This window comes from Carassius auratus, unplaced genomic scaffold (genome assembly GCF_003368295.1).
Source record: "Carassius auratus strain Wakin unplaced genomic scaffold, ASM336829v1 scaf_tig00214183_4049273_7079891, whole genome shotgun sequence".
Lineage (NCBI taxonomy): Eukaryota > Metazoa > Chordata > Actinopteri > Cypriniformes > Cyprinidae > Carassius > Carassius auratus.
Window position 1 is genome coordinate 1,798,915 of NW_020527547.1, and position 22,841 is coordinate 1,821,755.

At 38.9% G+C, this 22,841-nt stretch overlaps 2 protein-coding genes and 1 pseudogene across 5 annotated transcripts in view; all 3 read left to right on the top strand.

Annotated features, from left to right (window-relative positions):
* Positions 1-270: 270 nt before the first annotated feature.
* On the top strand, positions 271-2,776 carry LOC113091330 (arf-GAP with Rho-GAP domain, ANK repeat and PH domain-containing protein 1-like; annotated as a pseudogene).
* A 480-nt stretch (positions 2,777-3,256) lies between these two features.
* LOC113091388 (arf-GAP with Rho-GAP domain, ANK repeat and PH domain-containing protein 1-like) lies at positions 3,257-16,335 on the top strand. The gene is made up of 9 exons (XM_026256898.1): positions 3,257-3,407; positions 3,605-3,688; positions 3,833-3,950; positions 4,582-4,695; positions 5,003-5,133; positions 5,217-5,299; positions 5,930-5,965; positions 15,759-15,822; positions 15,895-16,335. The coding sequence occupies exons 1-9, from the start codon at positions 3,309-3,311 to the stop codon at positions 15,970-15,972; spliced, it is 807 nt and encodes a 268-aa protein (XP_026112683.1). The 5' UTR covers positions 3,257-3,308; the 3' UTR covers positions 15,973-16,335.
* Positions 16,336-16,448: 113 nt separating this feature from the next.
* The window catches only part of LOC113091380 (globoside alpha-1,3-N-acetylgalactosaminyltransferase 1-like), a 41,976-nt gene continuing 35,583 nt past the window's right edge, over positions 16,449-22,841 (top strand). For 2 of the 4 annotated variants that reach the window (XM_026256882.1, XM_026256885.1), the window contains exon 1: positions 16,451-16,589. In XM_026256882.1, coding sequence (XP_026112667.1) covers positions 16,537-16,589 — 53 coding nt within the window. In that variant the 5' untranslated portion in view covers positions 16,451-16,536. Of the gene's footprint in view, positions 16,590-22,841 lie in introns of all 4 variants that reach the window. The other 2 variants (XM_026256880.1, XM_026256879.1) reach the window with 2 other exon arrangements.

Consider the following 22,841-nt stretch of genomic DNA (forward strand, 5'->3'; position numbering starts at 1 on the left):
GACATATTTCCTGTAAAGCTGATTAGGAGTATGATTTTTCCAGTTTTTGGTTTTATTTTGTTGTGGAAAAAATGCAGTGTCAAATGTTTCTTCAAGCAGATTCACTGAACTACACCAGTCACAAACAATGTGCTTACCATAATTATCAAGGTCTTTCAGGACCATACACTTGAAAACTATACTTTAAACTTCCTACATTAATGAAAAACACATGTACCAGCTCCCCAGTTGCATTTGTATGTTTTTCTCTCTTTCTCTCTCTGTAGTTTTATGGTGGTTTCAGAGAGTGAGAAGCAGAGATGGTGTGAGGTGCTTAAAGAGTGTATAAGTCTCGCTCTGTCATGTGATGGGTTGTGTGAGAGCATTTGGCGTGTGCCATCAAACCGTTTGTGTGCGGACTGCAGCTCTTCTATGCCGGAATGGGCTTCAATCAACCTGTGTGTTCTGCTGTGTGAAAAATGTGCAGGTACATACATTGAAACACTTACAACAATATTAACAAATGGCTGCTGTTGTATGTAATGTATATATGTAAATATTTGTGTGATAACAGGTGCACACAGAAGTCTGGGCCAGAACGTGTCAAAGGTTCGCAGTTTGAAGCTGGATGAACGAGTGTGGACTGATGATCTCATCAGGGTACAATGAATATAATGCATCCCGATTGTTGTGTTGCTTCAGTTACATCTGAGAGTTATATTTATGCTTTGCAGTTGCCATTGTGACTTTCTCTTTCTTTTTGTTCAGCAGTGCAGTCTGGTGATTTGTTTGAGACTCTCTCGCTGCTGAATTGTGGGGCAGATATCAGCTGCAACACTGGTATCCCAGAATACCCTACTCCACTGTCTCTGGCCAAACGCAGTGGCCAAACAGTACAGACAGAGCTACTTATGCAGAATTTGAACTCAGGTGCACAAATAAACTTACAAAACCCCAATGTATATGTGTTTAGATACACAGGTTCACACTCATCTTGATTTGTTGTTCATCAGAGTCATTTACATCAGTGGATAAAGATGTGTCACTTCGATCACAGTCTGGCTATCTTTTTAAGACCGCCTCATCAACTAGACCGATCACAGACCACAAAACCAAAGCAGATATGTGGAGTTTAAAATTACACTTTTATATTGTCAAAAGTCTAATTTTATTTGTGTTTTGAGATAAAATGTTCCTTGTACTATGCAAGAACCATGATTCAAATTAAAAGTGGATTTTACCACTAATAAAACAAATATAAAAGTCATGCTATAGGCTTTATTGGCATTCATCTGTATTCATGGCAAATTCTAATGTTTTTCAATTAGAAATAAATGAGTAACAATAAGTATTTTAGTTGTTTTGTTGGAGAGTCTTGTGTCTGTATGTGTGTGAACCTCATTGTGGTGAATACTGCAGATTTCTCTCAGCATTGGTGTTGCCTTGGTGATGGAATGTTTAGCTACTTTAAGAGTGAACAGAGTCACAAGAATGTGTGGTGGCATGAAGACCAGTGAAATCATCTGCCTGTCTGTCAACAGCCCAGGGAAACATGGGTAATAAACTCTGACCTTCAATCCTAATTTTTACCACATTAATTCTGAAATGCCATATTAACCATGTCCTCTCTAATTGGCTGGCAGCTATGAGCACACATTTGAGCTGTACTCTGAGGAGGGGAGAGTCTTCCTGTTCGGAACTGATGATGGCAGCGTCTTCAAGAACTGGATCCAGGCTATTGCCATGGTCATCAACCTTTTTATCATTTGAAGGGAAAACAAATGCTTTAGATTAGAGCAGGGGTGTCAAACTCAATTCCTAGAGGGCTGGAGCCCTGCAGTTTGGTTCCAGCCTTGCTCCAACACACATACCATGTAGTTTTTTAAATAAGCCTGAAAGACTTGACCAGTTGGATGAGGTGTGTTTAATTAGGGTTGAATCTAAACACTGGCCCTCAAGGGGGTGCTAAGTTATCAGTTTTGCCATTACAGGAATAAATAACATTTATAATATTACTATAAATAACACATTTTAATAGTACTTAAACCACAATACTTTAGTAATCATTTGTAATATTGCTGTTTTACTGTACTTTTTAATTAAATAATTTTGTGAGCATAAGTGACATGTTTGTATCAAAAGCATTAAAAAGTTGTTTTTTATTTCTAAATATTCATCTCAGCCTTCCTTGCGTTATTCTGTAAAGATGGAACGATATTTATTTACTATATTGGAGTTGGAGACGAATAAACTGAGCCACTTCTCTCCCTTCCTCCTCTTCCCTCCATTCAGGCTGTGCTGCCTCCTGCACTGTCTGATGTGTGTGGAACCTGTGATCGTCTTGTGTGGTACTTGTGTGGACTTTGTGGGCATTCAGCAGAGATCTGGTGCTGGAGATCAGCCACTGTCACAACAGCAACTCACTGATCTGGGTGTCCCCGTGACTATTGACCGCTGCCTGGACCATATAACACGTTATGGTATACAAACACACATTGACATCTGAGCAACTCTAAAACTAGACGGTAGTTCTTATCCTACTTTGAATTTTTATGGTACTCCATCAATTTGAATCGATTATAAGTAAGAGTATGTAGTTATTGAAAGAAGACAGTACATCCCAAACTTCTGAAATGTCTGCTTTGTCAGTGTCCAGCACATGTCTGATGAGAATCAGATGACTGCAAGAAGCCTTGGTATCGTATTCCGTCCAACACTTTTTCAGACAGATGGACCGGATGTCACAGGATCTGAGGTGGTGGAGGAACAGATCCAAAACTACTGCAGCATATTTAATGTGAGTCTGTCTTTTATATCCATATTAACTACTACCTTTAAAACAAATGCAATTATTCCAAACTATGTCTTAATTATTAATAATATCGTCATTAGTATAGGTTTATCAAAGTGTATTTGGGCACGTTGATCAACCAGTAAAATGTATATGTATTTGTAGAGTTATTGGAACAGATTTTGCTGTAAAAATCATCATATCCATACACAGAGAAAAGAAGCTACAGCAGCATTGTCATAATGAATGAGAAAACTGACCATGGATCAAAAACAGCAATTCATGGGGAATCATCAGTTGTAAAAACAAGCAAACAATAAACATTATTCATCTGTCCATCCATTCTGATAAGATGTCCTGATTCACGTGTATACTGGTGCCTCAAACTACATTCATGCATGGAGAGGAGCAAGGATGAACTACAATCAAAATAGTCTTTTGGATTCACGCTGACGTATAGACCAGCTGATGTGGTAATGAATTAATAAATATTAATTAAGAATACTGATCAAATGCTGTTGATAAACTGTTGATAAAAATGATGACTGAGATGAAGCTTCTGTTGCAGGTCTCAGAGTCTGACCTTCAGAGGCAGCTTAACATGATATCGGACATCCTGAAGAAACACAACTCCCAGGTCAGAGTTCACAATTTACAACATTACATTAAGAGCTTTTTCTGAATGCTGTTTTGCCATACATAATGAAATATCTAAAGAATGTTGAAGGTTCATTAGTGAATAGTCCAGAAACACTGAAAAGTTGTTAATGAATTACTTGAACTGTTTTGTTTTGCTGGTATTTGACATTAACGGCTGACTTTATTATATTTCAGACACCCTTGAGTCGAGCTCTATCCAGCAACAATTGTGCTGTTTACCTGGAGAACAAAGATGAGGTGACAGAGGTGCTTGTTCAGGTGGATATTTAATATATTAACTCATAATCTTAAATGTCAACCCAGTCTCACGGCAGTTCGTCATTGAATCGTCTTGTGGGCTCTTCTCAGTTAATGTAAGATCTTGTAGATGAAGATTTTCTTTGTGTGTACTGTGTGTGATAGATTACAGTGGATATGACGGTAGTGAAGTTGGTTTCTGTGGTTTTGGAGCAGGCCAGAATTCAGCAGGCCTGTGAAGAGTTCTGGAGCTGCTATGAAGTTTTAGCGAAAGAGGCCATGGGTGAGATTATTTGTATTTTAGTTGTTTTTTCTGATGTATTTGTTTATTCATTCTAAGTGCCATGATGATTTGCTTTACTTGTATTAACGCTGCTTTAGTTCTGTTAAGAGACAAAATTAAAATACAAACTTTGTCATGACACTGGCCAATAACTAATTGTCTGCTTTTGGTGCAATAGAATAATGAACCAATGACAATGACTTTAATTCCTTCATGATTCATCTTTGTCCATCATTCTTGTTTAAATTAACATTTTAACCTAGACATTGTTTAGTTTTACCTACTATTCTGTAGAACAAAAACATGGTGTCATGTTCAAAATGAATAGTATAGGCAAATTCACACTGCACCAACAGACGCAGGTCATAAAGGGCAACAAGAACAGGTTCAGTGTGATACTCATGTTGCCATCTGCTGCGGTTGTTGTTTTTGCCAACTGAACAAGTTGAATCTATGTTTCTCGTGTCATGGAAAGTCTGAGTATTGACAAAATGTAAGCCGTTGGCTGTTGGTGTAGTGTGAATTAGCCTTATGCAGAGCTTGTCTGTTGAATGTGACTCTGAATGTGATTTCTGTGGCTATTCGATGTACTGTCAGTTGGTTGAATGTATTCTGATTTGTTTTATAATAGAGAGGACTTTGCATTACCAGGTAAGAGTGCTGCCAGTGTATTTCTCACTTAGTAGTTTCTCTCACCTGCTGATCAAGAGGAATCATTATATCGTCAGCATCAAGAGGTACCTGGGTATGTTTCTTCATGCAAACACTAATTCACAGTGTCTTTGAAAATCAATTCAGTCATCCCAATTAATGAGAATGGCGAAAATGTATGAACATTTAATTCTAAAAAACACAGAAAATACAAATAAATTCTCATGTACAATTCTGTACTTTCAAAATTTTTTTTGTTTTTTGAGAATACTTTTTAATCTTAAATTCAGTTATTGGCACAATGTTTGTCTACAAAACTAATCCCAAACATTTAGCCATATACATTTGGCTCAGAAAAGGTTATTAGTACACTAGTTGTTTGCCTATTTGTGTGTGTGCAGAGAATATAGGGAATCTGTGTAAAAGTAGACCCTTGCATGTTTGTGAGGTTAAAAATGAAAGTAGCAAAAGCTTCCACAGTCGTCACTGTGAGCTTTCTGGCACCTCCTTCAGACTTCACAAGGAACTGCAGGTGTGTATGTGTGTGTAGCTGGTGTAGGATCATATGACTGACTGAGCAGCATAATACATTTGAAAAGGCTTCTGTTCTTTCAGGGTTCTCGGTGTGAGAGGGAATATCCTGTCAAAGAGCTCAAGCTCTATCATGGTTGCCGGAGCAAACTGCATCCACCCACACCGTAATGAACTGAGAGCAACTTAACACTACCTCTACTTAAGAGCTTACTCTCACTTATAAGCAAGGATGCAAACTGACAGGACATGGTTATGTGCCAACACATTACTAAGAATGGTTGTAATAGCTGCACTTCCTGACCACAGCAGCAGTCGAACATGTGACACAATGTCATGACTGATAATGAAACAATGGTTGAATTCAGAACAACACTAGCATAATACGCTTACTATTTCTTCTATATAATGATATTTTAATAAAAGTAAAGGTTGTATGCTATTTTGAATTTAGCAAATATTAGGCAGCTTTTTTCTTAATAAATGCTTTTCGTCTTTCTTTTTTTAAAAGATGCAAATATATAACACTATATAGTAGTCAACATTTGAAGTGGATCATAACCTTTCATCAAAGTTGTCCTAAAACCCCAAAATGCGAACTTTTTTGATCCACAATATTAAATACTGTTTTATTAAATAATAAATTAAAAATTAAATTAAATAATATTTATTAAACATTTTTCACCCCTCATGAATTTGCATCCTTGTCTAAACATATTAAAGCAATATATACCTTTAACATACATTTACAGAGATACAATTTGTGGCGTGTAAAATTTCTTTCATTTTCGTTACAGATGGGGACTAACACTGGTTCATGACAAGCAGCAGTGGTGAGTCAGGATGGCCGTGGTTTCCTATTTCCGGTGATGGTCCCTCACCAGTTTCTCTCTACTTCTCTTATCTGGCACACTCAGTTCTGTTCATGCAGCTCTCTCTTGATGAACTGATGATCTACATGTGTGCGGTGTGTTAGATAAATCCGACATACAAAATGTGCAGAGCAGTGGGGCAGCACTACCAGAATTGAGAACCACAGGGTTATTCTGAGACTTGTTATTTCACTTGGACCCTTTTGAATTTTGTGAGCTCTCAGAAAAGTAATCATAGTTGTGTAAACTTTTACATAAAATATGTATATTTGTTTGTGTTTATTTGCTTAAATAGAAACAGAAAGACTCCACAATAGTGTTTTCAAGACTTTCAAAATGAGAACAATATAGAGAGAGATAACGGCAATCAGAAGAACAAACAACATTTATTATACAATGCTGATGACCATTGACATGTCATAATGGTCCATAGATTTGTAACCACCTTGCGGCATTGATATATCAATAGCAGATTCTAAAGCATATACATTTAGTCTCCCTTAATCTTGAACAGTTACAACACAAGTATTTCCTTTTTAATTATTTAGACGACATATCAAGCAATATGCAACTACCTTATTTCTGAAAAGCAGTATTTTTTCTTAAAAAACACCCCCAGATAATAATCAGGCCCAAATTGACCTTGTAGCAATGTTTTCATTCTCTGTGAGAGCATAATTTTGCAGATGATAGGAATTATTACATTTATTTGCAGTCTTTGTTCTGACTTGCAGCCTTGTTTTATTATCATAAACCCTATTGAGACGGTAATTATTCCTCATGGGGACATAAGCTATTTTAAAGCTTTACAGAGTTAGTCTGTGATTTTTTTTTTTTTGCTATCCAAAGTTGTCGGAAAAGGGAAGTCATGGCTTAATGGTTAGAAAGTTTGACTCCTAACCCCAAGTTTGTGGGTTTGAGTCTTAGACCAGCAATACCCAGACTGAGGTGCCCTTGAGCAAGGCACCGAACCCCCAACTGCTCCCTGCTCCAATGACTGCCCACTGCTCCGGGTGTGTGTTCACGGTGTGTGTGTGTTCACTGCTGTGTGTGTGCACTTTGGAAGGGTTAAATGCAGAACATGAATTCTGAGTATGGGTCACCATACTTGGCTGAATGTTACGTCACTTTCACTTTTCAAATCAAGAATGTCTGTGTTTTACAGTGGTGGAGAGAGCTAAATGCACTGCAACTTAAGAAAACATGAAAATTGAAAAAACACCAGCAAATGAAGAAAACATCTTCAAGGCCGCTGCAAATCTCAAAAACAACACATGCAAATTAAGGAATGCAATACATTAAAATTTAATATTAATTGATCTTAAAATTATTCCTATTTTATATTGAATTAGAACAGTATATGTAAAATTCACTTTAAAGAAGTTTTTGTTAATTGATTTTTTTTTATTTTTGTAGAGATAATCCATGGAAAGTTGAACATTTCTGCCACCTGTTGGCAAACGCTTTAAAAATGTAAATGACATAATATTCCCTCTATAACCAGTAGATGGCAGCATAGGATCGCTTATTTGGCTCATTTGTCATTTTTCACTCCATAATATAGTCCTTTTCACGTGTCATGCTTTCAGATTTATATTTAGACATTCTAAAAATGTCTATTATAACATTTAAAAGCCACTGTAAACAATAACATTTTAAATTTTTGCACTAGCACTTTTTGTACTGATGTATGAATTAGCAACACATTTACACGAATCACACAAAAATTTCCTATTTTTCATTCCAAAAAGCAATTTTCGTCGAAAGGTATAGTCTACATTCCTGTTAACAATCTTCTCTGTTTCTCTCAAATATAAACTTAAGGCTCATACACAAACAAAGATTTTTTTTTGTGAACTAAATGGTTGATCACCTTACCCTCTCCAGCAACAACGTTGTTGATTGTCTTAAAGGGATAGTTCACCCAAAAGTGGAAATTACCCCACGATTTACTCACCCTCAAGACATCCTAGGGGTATATGACTTTCGTCTTTAAGGCGAATCCAATCTGCGTTATAGGCCTATATAAAAACATTCTGGCTTTCCAAGCTTTATAATGGCAGTTAATGGGTGTTATTTTTAAGTCCAAAAGAAAGTAGCATCCAACCATCATAAAAAGTGTTATTCAGCATGGTGAGTCATCTCCTCTATTGAAATACATTCAAACAAAACAGCCTCTGGTCTTCTTCCCTACGTACCGCCAAAGTGGCAGCATCAGCATTAGCTGTTGCCAGTGGCGTAACGAGCCAACACCGGGCCCTTAAGCAGGATTATCAAGGCGTGCCCCTCTACTACAACACGTGATGATGCTACGCGCACCCAAAAAAACAAAACTGCTGGTGTCAGCGCACCATGATAACACATTGTTACTGTTACTGTCACTGAGCATAAAAAAGATGCTCACTTACATTATATCTGCATTTTACGAGCTTTCCTCTGTGCAAAGTTGTCGATCATATCCTTAAGGTCCAGATTGCGTACACGGGCATTCTCAAATGACAGTATGGCAAGTCCAGAGAGACGAATCTGTCCCATTGAGCTCCTGAGATAGCTTTTTATCAGTTTTAGTTTTGAAAAAGAACGCTCTGCAGAGGCCACTGTCACTGGGATGGTCAGAAAAATCATGAAAGCAGTGCAAACCACTTTTGTGTTTATAATTTGACGACTCCATGTCTGTCTCAAGTTCAACGTTTTTTACTGTTTTGCACCCAATGCCATGTTCAGCCGGGGATTCCCCAGTTCCAATTAGAAACAAATTATACCAAATTCATTATTGTTCATTTCAAACATTTATTTAATTTTCAGTCAAATATGCTGTTATCATTATTTATTCAAATCAATTCGCAAAAAAATTAAATGCCATCAATATGGCAATATGGTGGCAGAGGTGGCAATATGGATGCCTGCAACCCAGGGGCTGGTGCTTTTAAACGGTCTCGTCTAAAACCAGAGATTTATGGGACGACTGATGGCAAAGTAATAGTGGAGGATGAGTTACTAAACTTCCTTGCTGTGAAAATTAAGACCCTAAGCCAGGATGAGATTGTCTTATTGGCTACAAACACGTTTGACTCTGAGGCAATTGAAGCCTCCAAGAAAGTTTTGTTTGAGCTCTGTCCGGGAACCTCGCAGAGATGTGTTGCATACAAAGGGCAGCACAAAGATGCCAACAACATAAAACTCTGCCTTAAAGTACTGAATGAATGCGGGTCTAATATCCCTAGATTTGTTTCCTATTACTTGGATGAGCTCCCTCCGGTAACATTCTCGAGTCTAGATGTCTCCTGTTTGCTTCGGAGAATGGAGCAGCTTTGTGCTGAAGTGGGAGCTTTAAAACACATAAGACCAAAATAGTGAGTGTTTTTGCAACAAAATTTTCTCCAGAACTTGATGCTGATACACTTGCTGATTATCTTAAAAGTAAACTCAACAGAGAGGTCACCTGTCAAAAAATAGATAATGCACGTAGCAGGGTTGGCTCTTTTAAAGTGACTGCTGAATGTAATGATATTGGTGAAATGTACACTCCTTAGCTCTGGCCAGAAGGAGCTCTAATAAGGCGTTTTTATGAGCCACGTAAGGCCAGTGTTGTTGGTTTTTGTCGTGTGCCGTCCGAAAGGGAGGTAAATGGGCACTCTGGTGTTGACCCGTAGGCATGAAAATGTCAATTCGGGTACTGTCTTACAACTGCCGTGGCCTGCGCCTGGGACAGAGTGCAGGGGATAAAGCTCGACGTTCTGTGGTGGACAGTTTGCTTGCCGAATGTGACATCTTATGTTTGCAAGAGACTTTTATTGCTAAACAAGATTTAGAGAAACTGAACACTCTTAATGAAAAGTCAACGACTGATCTTAGAAAGGCTATAGTCAGAGGCAGAATCCCAGGTGGGGTGGCTGTGCTCTGGGATAAAAAGCTTGATGCTGTGATAAAACCGATCAGGCTTGATGTTGACTGGTGTATTGGTATACAATATACTTATAAATGTAATAATTTTGTTATTTTAAATGTTTATTCTCCATATGAGTCTAGTGAGAATGAGGTTGAATATTTAAATAGACTGGCTTTTATAAATGCTTTTATTCAAGACAATAGCATCTGCAGTGTATATGTTGTTGGGGATATGAATGCTGATATCAATGACAGTAACTCATTATTTGCTAAGCATCTGATCTGCTTCAGTGAAGATAATAACTTCACTTTATCAAGTAGAGTACTGTTGCCTGCAGACAGTTATACATACATAAGTGAAGCCTGGCACTCAACATCATGGCTTGACCATTGTTTTAGTACAGCTGATGGGCATGCAGCCATAGAGAATATGGGTATTAAGTATGGGGTCACAATAACAGATCATATACCTTTGGCCCTCACAATTAACATTGAAGAATTACCATCTACAGTCAGCAACAACAATGCTATTATTGGTAATGTGAGTACTAAATTAGACTGGTCAACTCTTTCTGAAGAGGATCTTTTGGCTTATTATACTAATACAGACCATTATCTAAGTAATGTTTATCTGCCCAGAGAAGCTATTATGTGTAAGGATGTCAACTGTCAGATTGAGGAGCACAAGAGTAATCTATGTGTCATGTATGATGATGTTGTGGCTGCTCTGTTGGAGGGTGGTAAACCTCTTCAAAAACACAGGAGAAACAGGGCCTATAATATTAGACCAGGATGGAATGAGCATGTAGCACCATATCACACTGAAGCTCGGGAAGCTTACAGGCTTTGGGCCCTGGCTGGGAGACCTAGGCAGGGCCCTGAGCTTGAGAATAAAAAGCTTGCCAATGCCAGATATAAGTATGCTGTTCGTTTTATATCTAGAAATGAGCAAGCCATGAGGGCTGACTCTATGGCCAGTAAAATGATGAGCAACAATATTAGTACTGACTTTTGGAAGGAGGTGAGGTCCCTCAATAACTGTAAATCTTCCCTTCCTTGTACGGTTGAAGAAGTCTCCGGAGAAGATAATGTTGTTGAAATATGGAGACAGCACTATAGCTCCCTCTTTAATTGTTTAAAACATGATCCTCACGTGGAGGAATCTGCTATCAGTAATGAATCAATAAGTATTCTGACACATGAGGTATTTGGTGCCATATGGAAATTACCTAACAATAAAGCATGTGGTATGGATTCAATAACTGCAGAGCATCTGAAAAATGCCAGTCTTAGGCTTGCTTCCCTCTTAGCAATCAACTTTACTGGTTTGTTGATCCATGGTGTACTTCCAGATTCAATGCTATCTATTCTGCTTGTCCCAGTTATTAAGGACAAAGCTGGAAAAGTTGGCTGCCTGGATAATTATAGACCTATAGCATTGGCCAGTATTTTATCCAAGGTAATGGAAAGAATCCTCCTTGAAAGAGTGAGTGGGTATCTCTTCCCTGGATAATCAGTTTGGATTTAAGCCAAACCATGGCACAGACATGTGTATTTATGCTCTTAAGGAAATAGTGAATTTGTATAAGTCTAAAAATTCCACTATTCTCATGTGTTTTATTGATGCCTCCAAAGCATTTGATCGCGTGAATCACAAACAGCTTTTTATTAAGCTAAAGCAAAGGGGAGTCCCTGGGTATATTGTGAGGGTTCTTGCCTGTTGGTATGCCCACCAGCAGATGCATATCAAATGGGGGGGGTAGCATGTCCGTCCCCTTTAGAGTGTCCAATGGTGTTAGGCAGGGAGGAATCTTGTCCCCTGTCTTATTTAATTTATATATGGATGAACGGTCAAGGAGACTTAATGGTTGCAACACTGGCTGTATGATTGGTGGCATGCTGGTGAATCATCTTATGTATGCAGATGACCTTGTTACTTTTAGTCCGAGTAGTGCTGGGCAGCAGGAGCTTCTTAATATATGCTCTGATTATGGGGTGGAATTTGACATAAAATACAATTCCAGCAAAAGTGCTGTTTTAATATGCAGAACGAAACAGGATAAATTGCTTGTGTTCATGCTAGCCAATAATTGTCTTGAGGTCTGCAAAAAGATTAAATACCTTGGTCATTGTATTGCAGATGATAAGAATGATGATGATGACATATACAGACAGTGTTATAAGTTATATGCACAGGCAAACACCATAGCACGTAAGTTTAGTTACTGTTCTACTCGAGTTAAAGTGGCTCTTTTCAAAGCTTACTGTAAACCTCTCTATACAGCCCATCTGTGGTCTTCTTACAAAAAATCTACCATGCAGAAGTTACAAGTTGCCTACAATGATGCAATGAGAATTTTACTCAAGGTTCCCAGAGGAGGGAGTGCTAGTCAGATGTTTGTATCTGTAGGAGTAACCACACTGAAAGCACTTTTAAGAAATTTGATGTTTAAATTTATGCAAAGTCTGGATGAGTCTACTAACAGTATCATGTTGGCACTCTCAAATCCCTTAGTGAGTTGCTACAGGTACACATCCAGACTGAGAGTACATTGGCTGAAATGTCTGTATGTATTTTAATTATTGTATTTGCTTTTTTTTCTTACTGATAGTTGTTGTTTGTTTTGTTTGTTTTGTGTCTGTCCTGTCTTGCGTGGCTTTTGGACATGAGTCTGGCAAATAAACTGAGAATAAACTAAAAGTTGTCAAATGCGATACGGGGACCCGGCTGTCAATCAAAATCTTCCAGTAATGCGGGCGGGCCCCTGATTGGTCCGGGGCCGTAAGCAACCGTTACCCTGCTTACCGATAGTTACGCCTGTGGCTGTTGAGCTTTTTTTTTCAGCTAAAGGTTTCAAGCTTGCCATCGAGTGGCTTTGGTAAGCTCCAGTGAGAAGTGTCTAACATGGAGATACAGAGGAGAGAGCAAAACACCGGTCAAGAATTAGAAGTACAAAATAAGGATTTGTAAAGAAAAATGTCAGAGGATTTTGATAGAAAACAAGAGGATACTGTTTTTGAGCATTCACTCTAAAGTATGTTGCGAAGCATTTGCAGTTGGAAATCCTCCCCATCTCCAAAATCCTGAAACCCTACAGGATAACGCGAGTACAATAAACTGGATAATTATTGTTAATTATGCAAATCACATGCAAATACTGTCAAGCCTGTGGGAAGTATGTAATACACTGGGAAGGAATTGCCCCGGCACTGAGGAGTTCGCCAGACCCCCAGGAGAAGTTTGCCAGGGTCCTAGCGAAAGCTTTTAAGGAGCTTAAGCTTATCTGGGATTCTCCAGAGGAAACTGCCAGGAGTAAGCTTGACTCTTGGTACTTCCAGTCGAGTCAACACCTGGCTCCCTCAAGGAGGAAGGTCCCGTTCTTCCCGGATGTCCACAAGCAGCTGGGGAAGTCTTGGTCTGGACCCCAGTCGGCACACATCCGCCGCTCCACTCAGGCCATCTTCTCCCACATGGACAGGGCAGAGGCCCACGGCTATGTGTGCATACCCCCCATTGAGAAGACCATCGCCGTGCATCTGTGTCCTTGCTCGGCCACGTCTGCTTTCTAAGACTTGCAGATTGACCACCCACCTCACTGACTATGCTTACACCTCCGTGGTAAATGTGGAATCTGCTGCATGCGATGGCAATGCTGGAGGTCTTTCAATCTAAGCTTCTGCAGTCCCTGTACAGTGGTGACATGGATGCGGAAATCATGAAAGACCTGCATGTGGTTACAGACTTCACACTGATGGCGACAAAGCACTCTGCTCAAGCCATCAGTCATTCCATGGGCTTCATGATAGTCCTTCTCAGGCATTTATGGATGACCCTAAATGACTTGAAGGACTCAGAATGTAAGACATTGCTCAACACTCCAATCACTCCTTCCAGCCTCTTTGGTGATGCCATGGAATTGGTTATTGAGAGCTTCTCTAAGGAGTAGAAGCATGCAAAAGCAATGAGTCACCTGATTCCCCGGCGCACATTCCAATTCACTATTTAGATCACGCTCCTCTTCTGTGCCCATCTCTCAGAACGGATAAGCAGGCCACTGCATCCTTCATGGCTCTGTCATCAATATAAGCCAGATGTTTGCTGCAAACAGTGGACGGGGCCCGGGAAAAGGTGCCATGGACAGAGGAGGAGCCCCCGCTGTGACACCGGACCACCCTCGGCTGCCAAGCCTTCATCCTGTATCATGTCCTGTATCATGTTTGTTCAATAAAAATACAAACAACCTCACAAAAAGAGCTGTTTTCTTTTCATCATATTGATATTGAATTACTCACCCTGCCTCTAAGAAGCACAGAGCCGCTATCTGTGACTGTTACGGCCTCCCAGTGCTGTCCTCAATGAGCCATTTCCCCACCAGCATGTTTAGCCTGGCCGGTGCTGGGCACCAGTCTACGAAAGTCTACGAACTTCATTGCCAGTGATAGCACACGGAGAGATTTGGTCCTAGTTCCTAGACCAACTTCAGGCTTGTAGTCAGAGTCTCAGAGCAGGTTGCAAATAAACCTCTTGGAACTGAAAGAAGTGTACTTCTAGTTATTTTTGCCGTCTCACTGTGGAGTGGAGACACTCATGACATTGTGCTGGCTGAGAGCCAGACTTTATGCATTCTCTGGTATTATGCAAAACAAGGGAAGAGAGCCTGGAGCTGTGGAGTCTTCATGTATGGCTACATCAGTGGTCCTAGAGGGGCTAAGCACCCTGCTTCCACATGTGCTTGACACACTAAATGAGTCTCATGCACCTTCTACTAGGCGTCTGTATGCTCTTGAGGAGCAGAAGCATGCAAGAGCAATGAGGCAAATGGTGCCTAAAATGGTGCTGTGATGGAGATATTGACCCCGCAAGCTGTCTGGTCTTGGTTAGTCTACATTTTCTGAAGCACAGGCTAGATAACGGGAGTATTGCCGTCAAAGCTAAAAGTTTATGAGGCCGCTATTCCTACGTTTTGTGGGTTTTGTTCTATGGTTGCTGGGCAATCAATCAGGAGGCACATGCTGGTGGTAAGATTTCACACCAACCAGAGCAAAAACAAGAGCATGCCCATCAACTTGCTTAATTTGGGTTATAGAAGTTGTCGGCAGTGCTGCACAAAATTTATGTCAATATTTTTTTTGTTCCCGTTTTGTTTATGTCAATGTCACAGCTTGCAGATGATCGCTACACTAAAGTGCCCTGGGCACTCTACTGGAAACTCAACTGTTTTTGGAGTGAAGTGGCACAGCTGTATCTCTCTTTTATAAATCTGAAAAAAAAAAAATAAAGACTCTTCTGAGATATGGATGTAATACTCCAATATAGCAGGGGCGTTTCCTGCATATTGACAAGGGAGGCAGTGAGTTTGGCGGGGGTGGGTGGGGAATGGGGTTAATTGAGAATGAATGGGGGAAAATCACATGAGAGGAGAGAATGCCTCCATCGCAATATTTTTGGATATGACTGGTTATGCTCTGCTGTGATTGGTTCATGCTATAATTCCCGCCTCTTGTGTTCATGTGTTCCTCCTTCCATGTTTGCGAATCTGAATGAACAATATAATGTTGTTAATGGGAAGACTCATTTAAAAAAATAAACAAACAACTCATACACATTTTAGATATAATCACTTTGTTACATCAAAATAAGACTTACAATGTCCCGTGACATGTCTGTGACCAATATTTGCTGAGCTTTGATGACTGATCACCACTGCTCTATGGGTACTCAAGATTAAAATGAGATTGGCAGGAACTGTGTGTGTCATGTCCGCTTTAACTAGCTATCCTTGAACTTAACTCTAATCAATTTCAATTTTACCACATCTGCATGTCACTGCCAATCTTACTTTGTCCCTGGATATTTTTCTTTAAGGTATCTCTGCTGCAAGAATGAGGATGAGTTGACTGAATGGACAGCCACATTTTACAGCATCCAGGTATCATCTGTCACACAATTTTGAATTATTAATTTGTAAAATTCTAATTAAATGTTTTAATCTTATTCATAGTATGATGGTGACATCTGGCCCTCCTGGAGAAATAACCTCAAAGCAGCTGATGGGTTGGATAGCAGCAATTTCTTCTGAGGGAAGAAACTAAAAAGAAAAAAATATAAAAAGTGACTTGAAAGTGTTTTCAAACAGACTGTGCCAAGCTCAGATTATGAATTATTACTAGCAGCACACTGACCTCTTGCATTATGTGAAATGTCACAATGAATTTCCTCTTTAATTCTTGTATCTTTGGCATCAATTGCTCTTAATTATACCCTTGTTTTGTCCATTATTCTGAATGTTATTTACTGTATGCTGAGTTAAATGCATAGTGTTATATACAAAAGATTGTGTTCCAAAGATAAATGAGCCTTGAGGGTTTGACATGAGGGTGATCACTGTTTTCTTAAGATGCAGAATCGTTTTGATGGTACAGTCTCTTCCGTTTTGAAAACAAGGTTGTGCTCATGCTAGAAACTTTGTGTAGGCTCAGGAATCATTATCTGAAAAACATATTGAGTGTATATCCTGTGAGTATATAACACTGCTTACCCCTTCCTGGCCCCTCCTTCCTTGTCTGCACTACATTATTGTTTGACGTTCTGACTGACAATCGGTCCTCCAGTGATAACAGACACAAAACCTAAAGCAGGAATAATGAAAGTAAATTTGTATTTATTTCTTGCATTGACTGGCTTCTCACTAACTGGGTATGTAATTATTCTTTTGAAATGTGCTTGTGGTTTTTAAAATCTTCATATACTCACACATCTGAATTAGAGTCTCCTTGAGTTCCTTTTTTTTTAACAATTCATGAAGTTTTTATAATAATTTAACTTGTTAAATTGTTAATAATTTAAGTTTATGTTTTGGGCAACTCAAGTTTCAGTTAAGTTTTAGCTAAAACGGGCAAGGTTTGTGATGTGATACCCATGTTTTAACCTGCCCTGCCATTTTGTTAGAGAAACTTACAGTTTCAAAAAGGAAGTCAGTAAGACTGCAAAAAGACTGGCAGTAAAATAATCGGTGAACAATGTCATCATGGTTTCATATGGAATAACTTTGATTCTTCTTGTTGTTTTCTCTAAATGAAGATTTATACAAAGGTTAGCCTCCTGGGGTGTATTCCAGAAAGCATGGTTAACTTACTGTTAGCTATACCCTGAACTTTCGGTTGATTAACCCCAAATCTTGCTTATTCGAAGTATGTGGTTCCAAAAATGCGTCTTGGAGTAAACTGTCTGAAATCGCTCACTAGTTTAACTCATTCACTAATCCCTGTATGGCAATTGACTGGACTAGATCAGATCAGAAAGAAGTGAACGTATACACTGTGCATGAGACTTGGAGCTGTTGCAAAAAAATTGTCACATATGTACTTTTATATTATATGTAAATAATATTAATAGCAATAACACTCAAAATTACTTTATTGTAATTATACATACCTCCGTGTCAGCATTGTGGTTTCATTGATGGTATATTATTTACTTTTTTGTGATGTTTTTATGTGCTTTTATGTACAAAACATACTATTAAGCAGAATCAGATAGGGCCTTATTGCCAAGTATGCTTGTGCATACAAGAACATTTTTTTAGTGACATAAGCTTTTAGTACACAGAGATGACAACAACAACACACAGAAAAAAAATTGTAAATATAAATACAATGTGAGAGAAGCTGGTTCCCAGGAATCTGAATGACTCCACTGCCGCCACAGTACTGTCAAGGATGGTGAGTGGGGAGAGTGCAGGGGTGTTTCTCCTGAAGTCCACGATCATCTCCACTGTTTTGAACGTGTTCAGCTCCAGGTGGTTAAGACTGCACCAGACAGACAGCTGCTCAACCTCTTGTCTGTAAACAGACTCGTCACCGTCCTGGATGAGACAGATTACTGTAGTCTCATCTGCAAATTTCAGGAGCTTGACAGAGGGGTCTTTAGAGGTGCAGTCTTTGGTGTAGGGGGAGAAGAGCAGAGTGGAGAGAACACATCCCTGGGGGGCACCAGTGTTGGTGGGGCGGCTGTTTGATGAATTTCCCCAGTCTCCCTTGCTGTTGCCTATCTGTCAGAAAGCTGGTGATCTACTGACAGATAGAGCTAGGAACAGAGAACTTTGTCAGTTTGATCTGGAGGGATGTTGGGGTGATGGTGTTGAAAGCCAAACTAAAGTCCACAAACAGGATCCTCACATAAGTCCCTGTTTGGTCTAGATGTTGCAGCATGAACTTCTTTTGTTCTTCCTGAAGACCTGGTTCACATCATCCTCACTGATTTGAAGAGCAGGAGGTGTAAATGGTTTTATAGAGAGATGTTTAGAACGGGTGAGGGGGGATATCATGTTTTTATGTGTATACATTTTGAGTATTTCCATAATCTCTAACAGTGTGATCTTTTGTTGACATAGTTGTCAGATTTCTAAAATGTATATTAAACCACATCTGTATTAAAGTAAAAAATTATAAGAAAAATGTATAAACATCTTTTGAATGGAATTGCATAACAAGCATTGTGAGTGTCTTATTCATATTCAAGTTTGCATAAAAAAAAAACTTAATTAACATTCAGCTTATAAGATCACTCTCCTCCATCTCCGGGTTGCCTGTCTCAGGGCCTCTTGAACTTGCGCTTACTGCATCAGTAGCAAGACACACACGTTGTGTAAACAGCAGCCGGTGAGGGAAAAATAAGAAATGTCAAAAGATGGAAGGTGTGTGAACTGGTGAGATGAGGAGACAGTATAATTCGTACAGTTAGGGTCAGAAAAGTCTGTTCAATACAAATATGATGGCACATTCAGAAATAACAGAGCATTTAAGTAACTGACTGACAGACCTACGTGGCAACATTTTGTTTTTTAATAACTGACGCAGGAAAAGCAGTGCGAACAGGTTGCCTGCTGTTTGTCCAATCAATGGCAGTGACACCGCAAATAAGAATGTTAGCCCGGGGCTTAGGAATGTACAGAATGAAACGTCTGTTAATGAATAGCCAGGATTAACAGTAAACCCCAGGTATAGTATGAGCAGTGTGAAACGTGATCACAGATAACCAAGGATTGAGTTTATCTGGGGTTTAGTCTGACCCAGGGTTAACAATTTCATGTGTGAGTTTTATAAAAGAATAAACTTCAAATTTTAACCTTTAAAAAATTCTTAAGAAAATGCATATACATTAGGTTTATACAAAATTTCTGAAGCACAATTTCTATTCTAACCCTTTAACCCAATTTTGCTTCTCTGCTTGTGATCAGAAATTTTTAAGCCACTAAACCAGGAAAGTTTTCAGTCCTATGATCCAGTAAGCAAATGCATCCAAACAATCCGTCCAAAATAGCGCTAATGTAAAGGGAACCGGGCTGATGACATCAGAGATTGCAGACAGAACAGAGACTTGTGTTGTGTTTACAGTGAATTATTAATTCCAATGTGTTTTGGTTTTAAACACAAGCTCTGTCATTTTCTTCAGGAGCCGTACAGTAAGCATGCTTGAGTCCATTATATTAATGTGTGTATGAGTGCTCTTGAGGCACTGATCGCACATTGTATTCATGCACAGTAACCATTTAAGATTTTTATGGCCTTAAATCTGATACAAACCTCTCGGGGGTCCCTGATGAAGGTTGAAATGTCTGGGAAACTCATAAATATTCATGTTGCTCCGCCCACTGAACCTGAAAATCTCAGAAACTGAAAATCTCGTAACAATGACTGGGAGAAATAACAAAAACGGGAGGGGGCCAGGAGATGGATGTGAAATACGGGAAACTCCCGGGAAAAACTAATGTTGACAGGTAGGGTGATAGCATAGAGATCCTGTTTATCTCTATTTACCATCTTCTTTTTTCCAAATTTGGACTCTTGATGGCTTGCCCTCCTACTCTCCCTAATTAAGTCACTTCAGAGAAACTGACTTGAGTGAAAAATATATGAAAAGTGTCACTGCGGGATTAAACTGCTCAAGTTGCATATTTTATTTTACTTTTTTTTTTTAAACAGTGGTGCTGATTATAACCAATCACAATAGATTCTGTTGAGCTTATGTATGCAGAAGCATTCAGATGAGTCATCACTGAAACACTCGTTTTGTTCAGTGTGCATGCTCCTGACTGAATTCTACACTCTAGCAAATTCTCATAATAAACAATGAAGTACAGATATACGTACGATGCAAGTAAGAGATTATTTTCAAAATTTAGTCAGCTTCACTGATTATAACGGGAGTGCTTAATCTCATGCTAGACTTGTCATTTCAAGTACATGAAAAAGTTCCACAACATACCATCATAAACACTCCAGATAATATATTTGTTATTAAGGCTAAGCATCAAAGTTCACAAACCACTGTTATTTTTAACAGAAAAGCAGGCATGGGCTGCTAGCATGGCAGAATGAGAGAATCAGAATCAGAAAAAGCTTTATTGCCAGGTATGTTTACACATACGAGGAATTTGTTTTCGTGACAGAAGCTCCGCAGTACAACAGAATGACAGCGACAGAACATAAAACACATAATAAAAGAATAAAAAATACAAAGAAGTAGATAGTGAATGACAATATACAAATTGAAAATTGTAGGCAGGTATATTACAAAATGCAGTTATGTATGTACATGTATATTATGTGCAAAATTTAAGTGTATACTAAGTATGTGTGTTAGATAAATAAGTGTATGTGTATATAAATATAAAGTGTAGTGTGTTCACAGTATTTATCAGCTGTTCATAAGATGGATTGCCTGAGGGAAGAAACTGGTCCTGTGTCTGGTCGTTCTAGTGCTCAGTGCTCTGTAGCGTCTACCAGATGGCAACAGTTCAAAGAGGGGGTGTGTTGGATGTGAGGGGTCCAGAGTGATTTTGACAGCCCTTTTTCTCACTCTGGATAAGTACAGTTCTTGAATAGAAGGGAGGGTAGTACCGATCATTCGCTCAGCAGTCCGGACCACCCGCTGTTGTCTTCTGAGGTCAGATTTAGAAGCTGAGCTGAACCAGACAGTTACTGAAGTGCAGAGGATGGATTCAATGATGGTGGAGTAGAACTGTTTCAGCAGCTCCTGTGGCAGGTTAAACTTTCTCAGCTGGCGAAAGGAAGTACAACCTCTGCTGGGCCTTTTTCACTATGGAGTCAATGTGAATGTACCACTTCAGGTCCTGAGAGATAGTGTTGGCCAGGAACCTGAATGACTCCACTACAGTTCATGATGGTGAGTGGGGGGAGTGCAGGGGGGTTTCTCCTGAAGTCCATGATCATCTCCACTGTTTTGAGCGTGTTAAGCTGCAGGTTGTTGAGAGTGCACCAGACAGCCAGCTCGTTGACAGCCAGCTCAACGAGCAGTGCTTCGTTTATTATCACTATCAATCTCAGTTAATCACGATCTCTTAAAGCTCTGTTATAACACAATAAATATATGCGCAATGAATCCTACACAATGTCTATACTTTGTGTGATAAAATGAGAGGATTCATGAGCACGCAATTTCAGCACCAGTGTTGCCAACTAATTTCCAGGGGAAGTTGCTAAAAGCAGATTGATTTATAGCTTAATTACGTTGTGATGTCATTGTGTGACGATGTCATTGCCTAACCTAAGTGTATTTACGAAATATATAAACAAAATATTTTAAATGATAAAAGTAACATAAGAAGATAAGATAACATCCTAGCAGAAAATTACTAGTACCTTTTCAGTTTTCCAACATATTTTTTCTTACAGGGTGTACCTAACTGAACAAAAATTATATATACAAGCTAATAATATGATGTATCATAAATGTGCATTTTTATTGACCAATTGGAACTAGCAACTTAATGAACATTTGATGTTTGTACTGTTGTGAAAATGTGATAATCGACCCATGTTTTTAATTTTACATTTTGTATACAGTATTTTTACTAGGCTACTGTTAAAACGTTTGGACACATTACTATTTTTAATGGGATCATATAACATTGCTAAAAATAATATAATGTTGTGTATTTGGTGTAATGCAGTGTGTTTATGTGGTTTAAGGTTCAAAAAACACATTATTTTCCACATACTGTACATTATTGTTTCTCCTCTATTAAGAGAAATTTCGGCATCGAAACTATTACCTTTCTGAAATGCATCGAGGTTTATGCCATTGCGTTGTGATTGGCCAAATGCCTCTAGTTTGTGACGTGTTGCATATCGCGCTGTGTAAACATAAAACCTTGTCTGCATTTGTGATCAAAGAAAAGATAAACAACAAGTTCTACCAATTACTCTACACTGGGTGGTGTTGGCACAGTGGATAAGACAAATGCCTTTGGTGTGAGAGACCCAGGTTTGAATCCACTGTGAGGCATCAATGTGTCCTTGAGCAAGACACTACACCCCTAGTTTCTCCAGAGGTGTGCAACCTCTGACATATATAGCAATTGTACGTCGCTTTGGATAAAAGCGTCGGCTAAATGAATAAATGTAATGTACACTGAGTGAACGAAGTGCCACACTGTCCTTGCAAAGGTGGAACTGTCCCACTTTATAGAAACAGACGCTGGCATAGTGGACTACTCTCACAGGAATCAGTCCTTATCCTCCGTAAAATGCTCTGCACACATCTGAATATTTGGGTTGAACTGTTCTAGAACAGTGTTGTAAATACAACTAAACCACTGATTTCTAGTTGTGTCCTATTTTGGAAGGGCAAAATGAGTCTCTTATGCTAACCAAGCCTGCATTTATTTGATCAACAATACAAAAAAAACATACAGTATATATATATATATATATATATATATATATATATATATATATATATATATATATATATGTGTGTGTGTGTGTGTGTGTGTGTGTGTGTGTTTGTATGTATGTGTATGTGATCAAATAAGTGCAGGATTGATGAGCATAAAAACTTCTTTCAAAAACATTAAAATTAGTCATGTGCCCAAGCTGGTTCTATAGCCTATTAATCAAACTTTATCTAAGGTAATCTCTTTTT

Coding starts and splice junctions, on each gene's coding strand:
- LOC113091388 (XM_026256898.1), top strand. CDS start 3,309: ATGATGACTGAGATGAAGCTTCTGTTGCAGGTCTCAGAGTCTGACCTT. Junction 5,300..5,929: donor AAACTGCATCCACCCACACC/GTAATGAACTGA, acceptor TTTTCGTTACAG/ATGGGGACTAACACTGGTTC. Junction 15,823..15,894: donor CCACATTTTACAGCATCCAG/GTATCATCTGTC, acceptor TCTTATTCATAG/TATGATGGTGACATCTGGCC.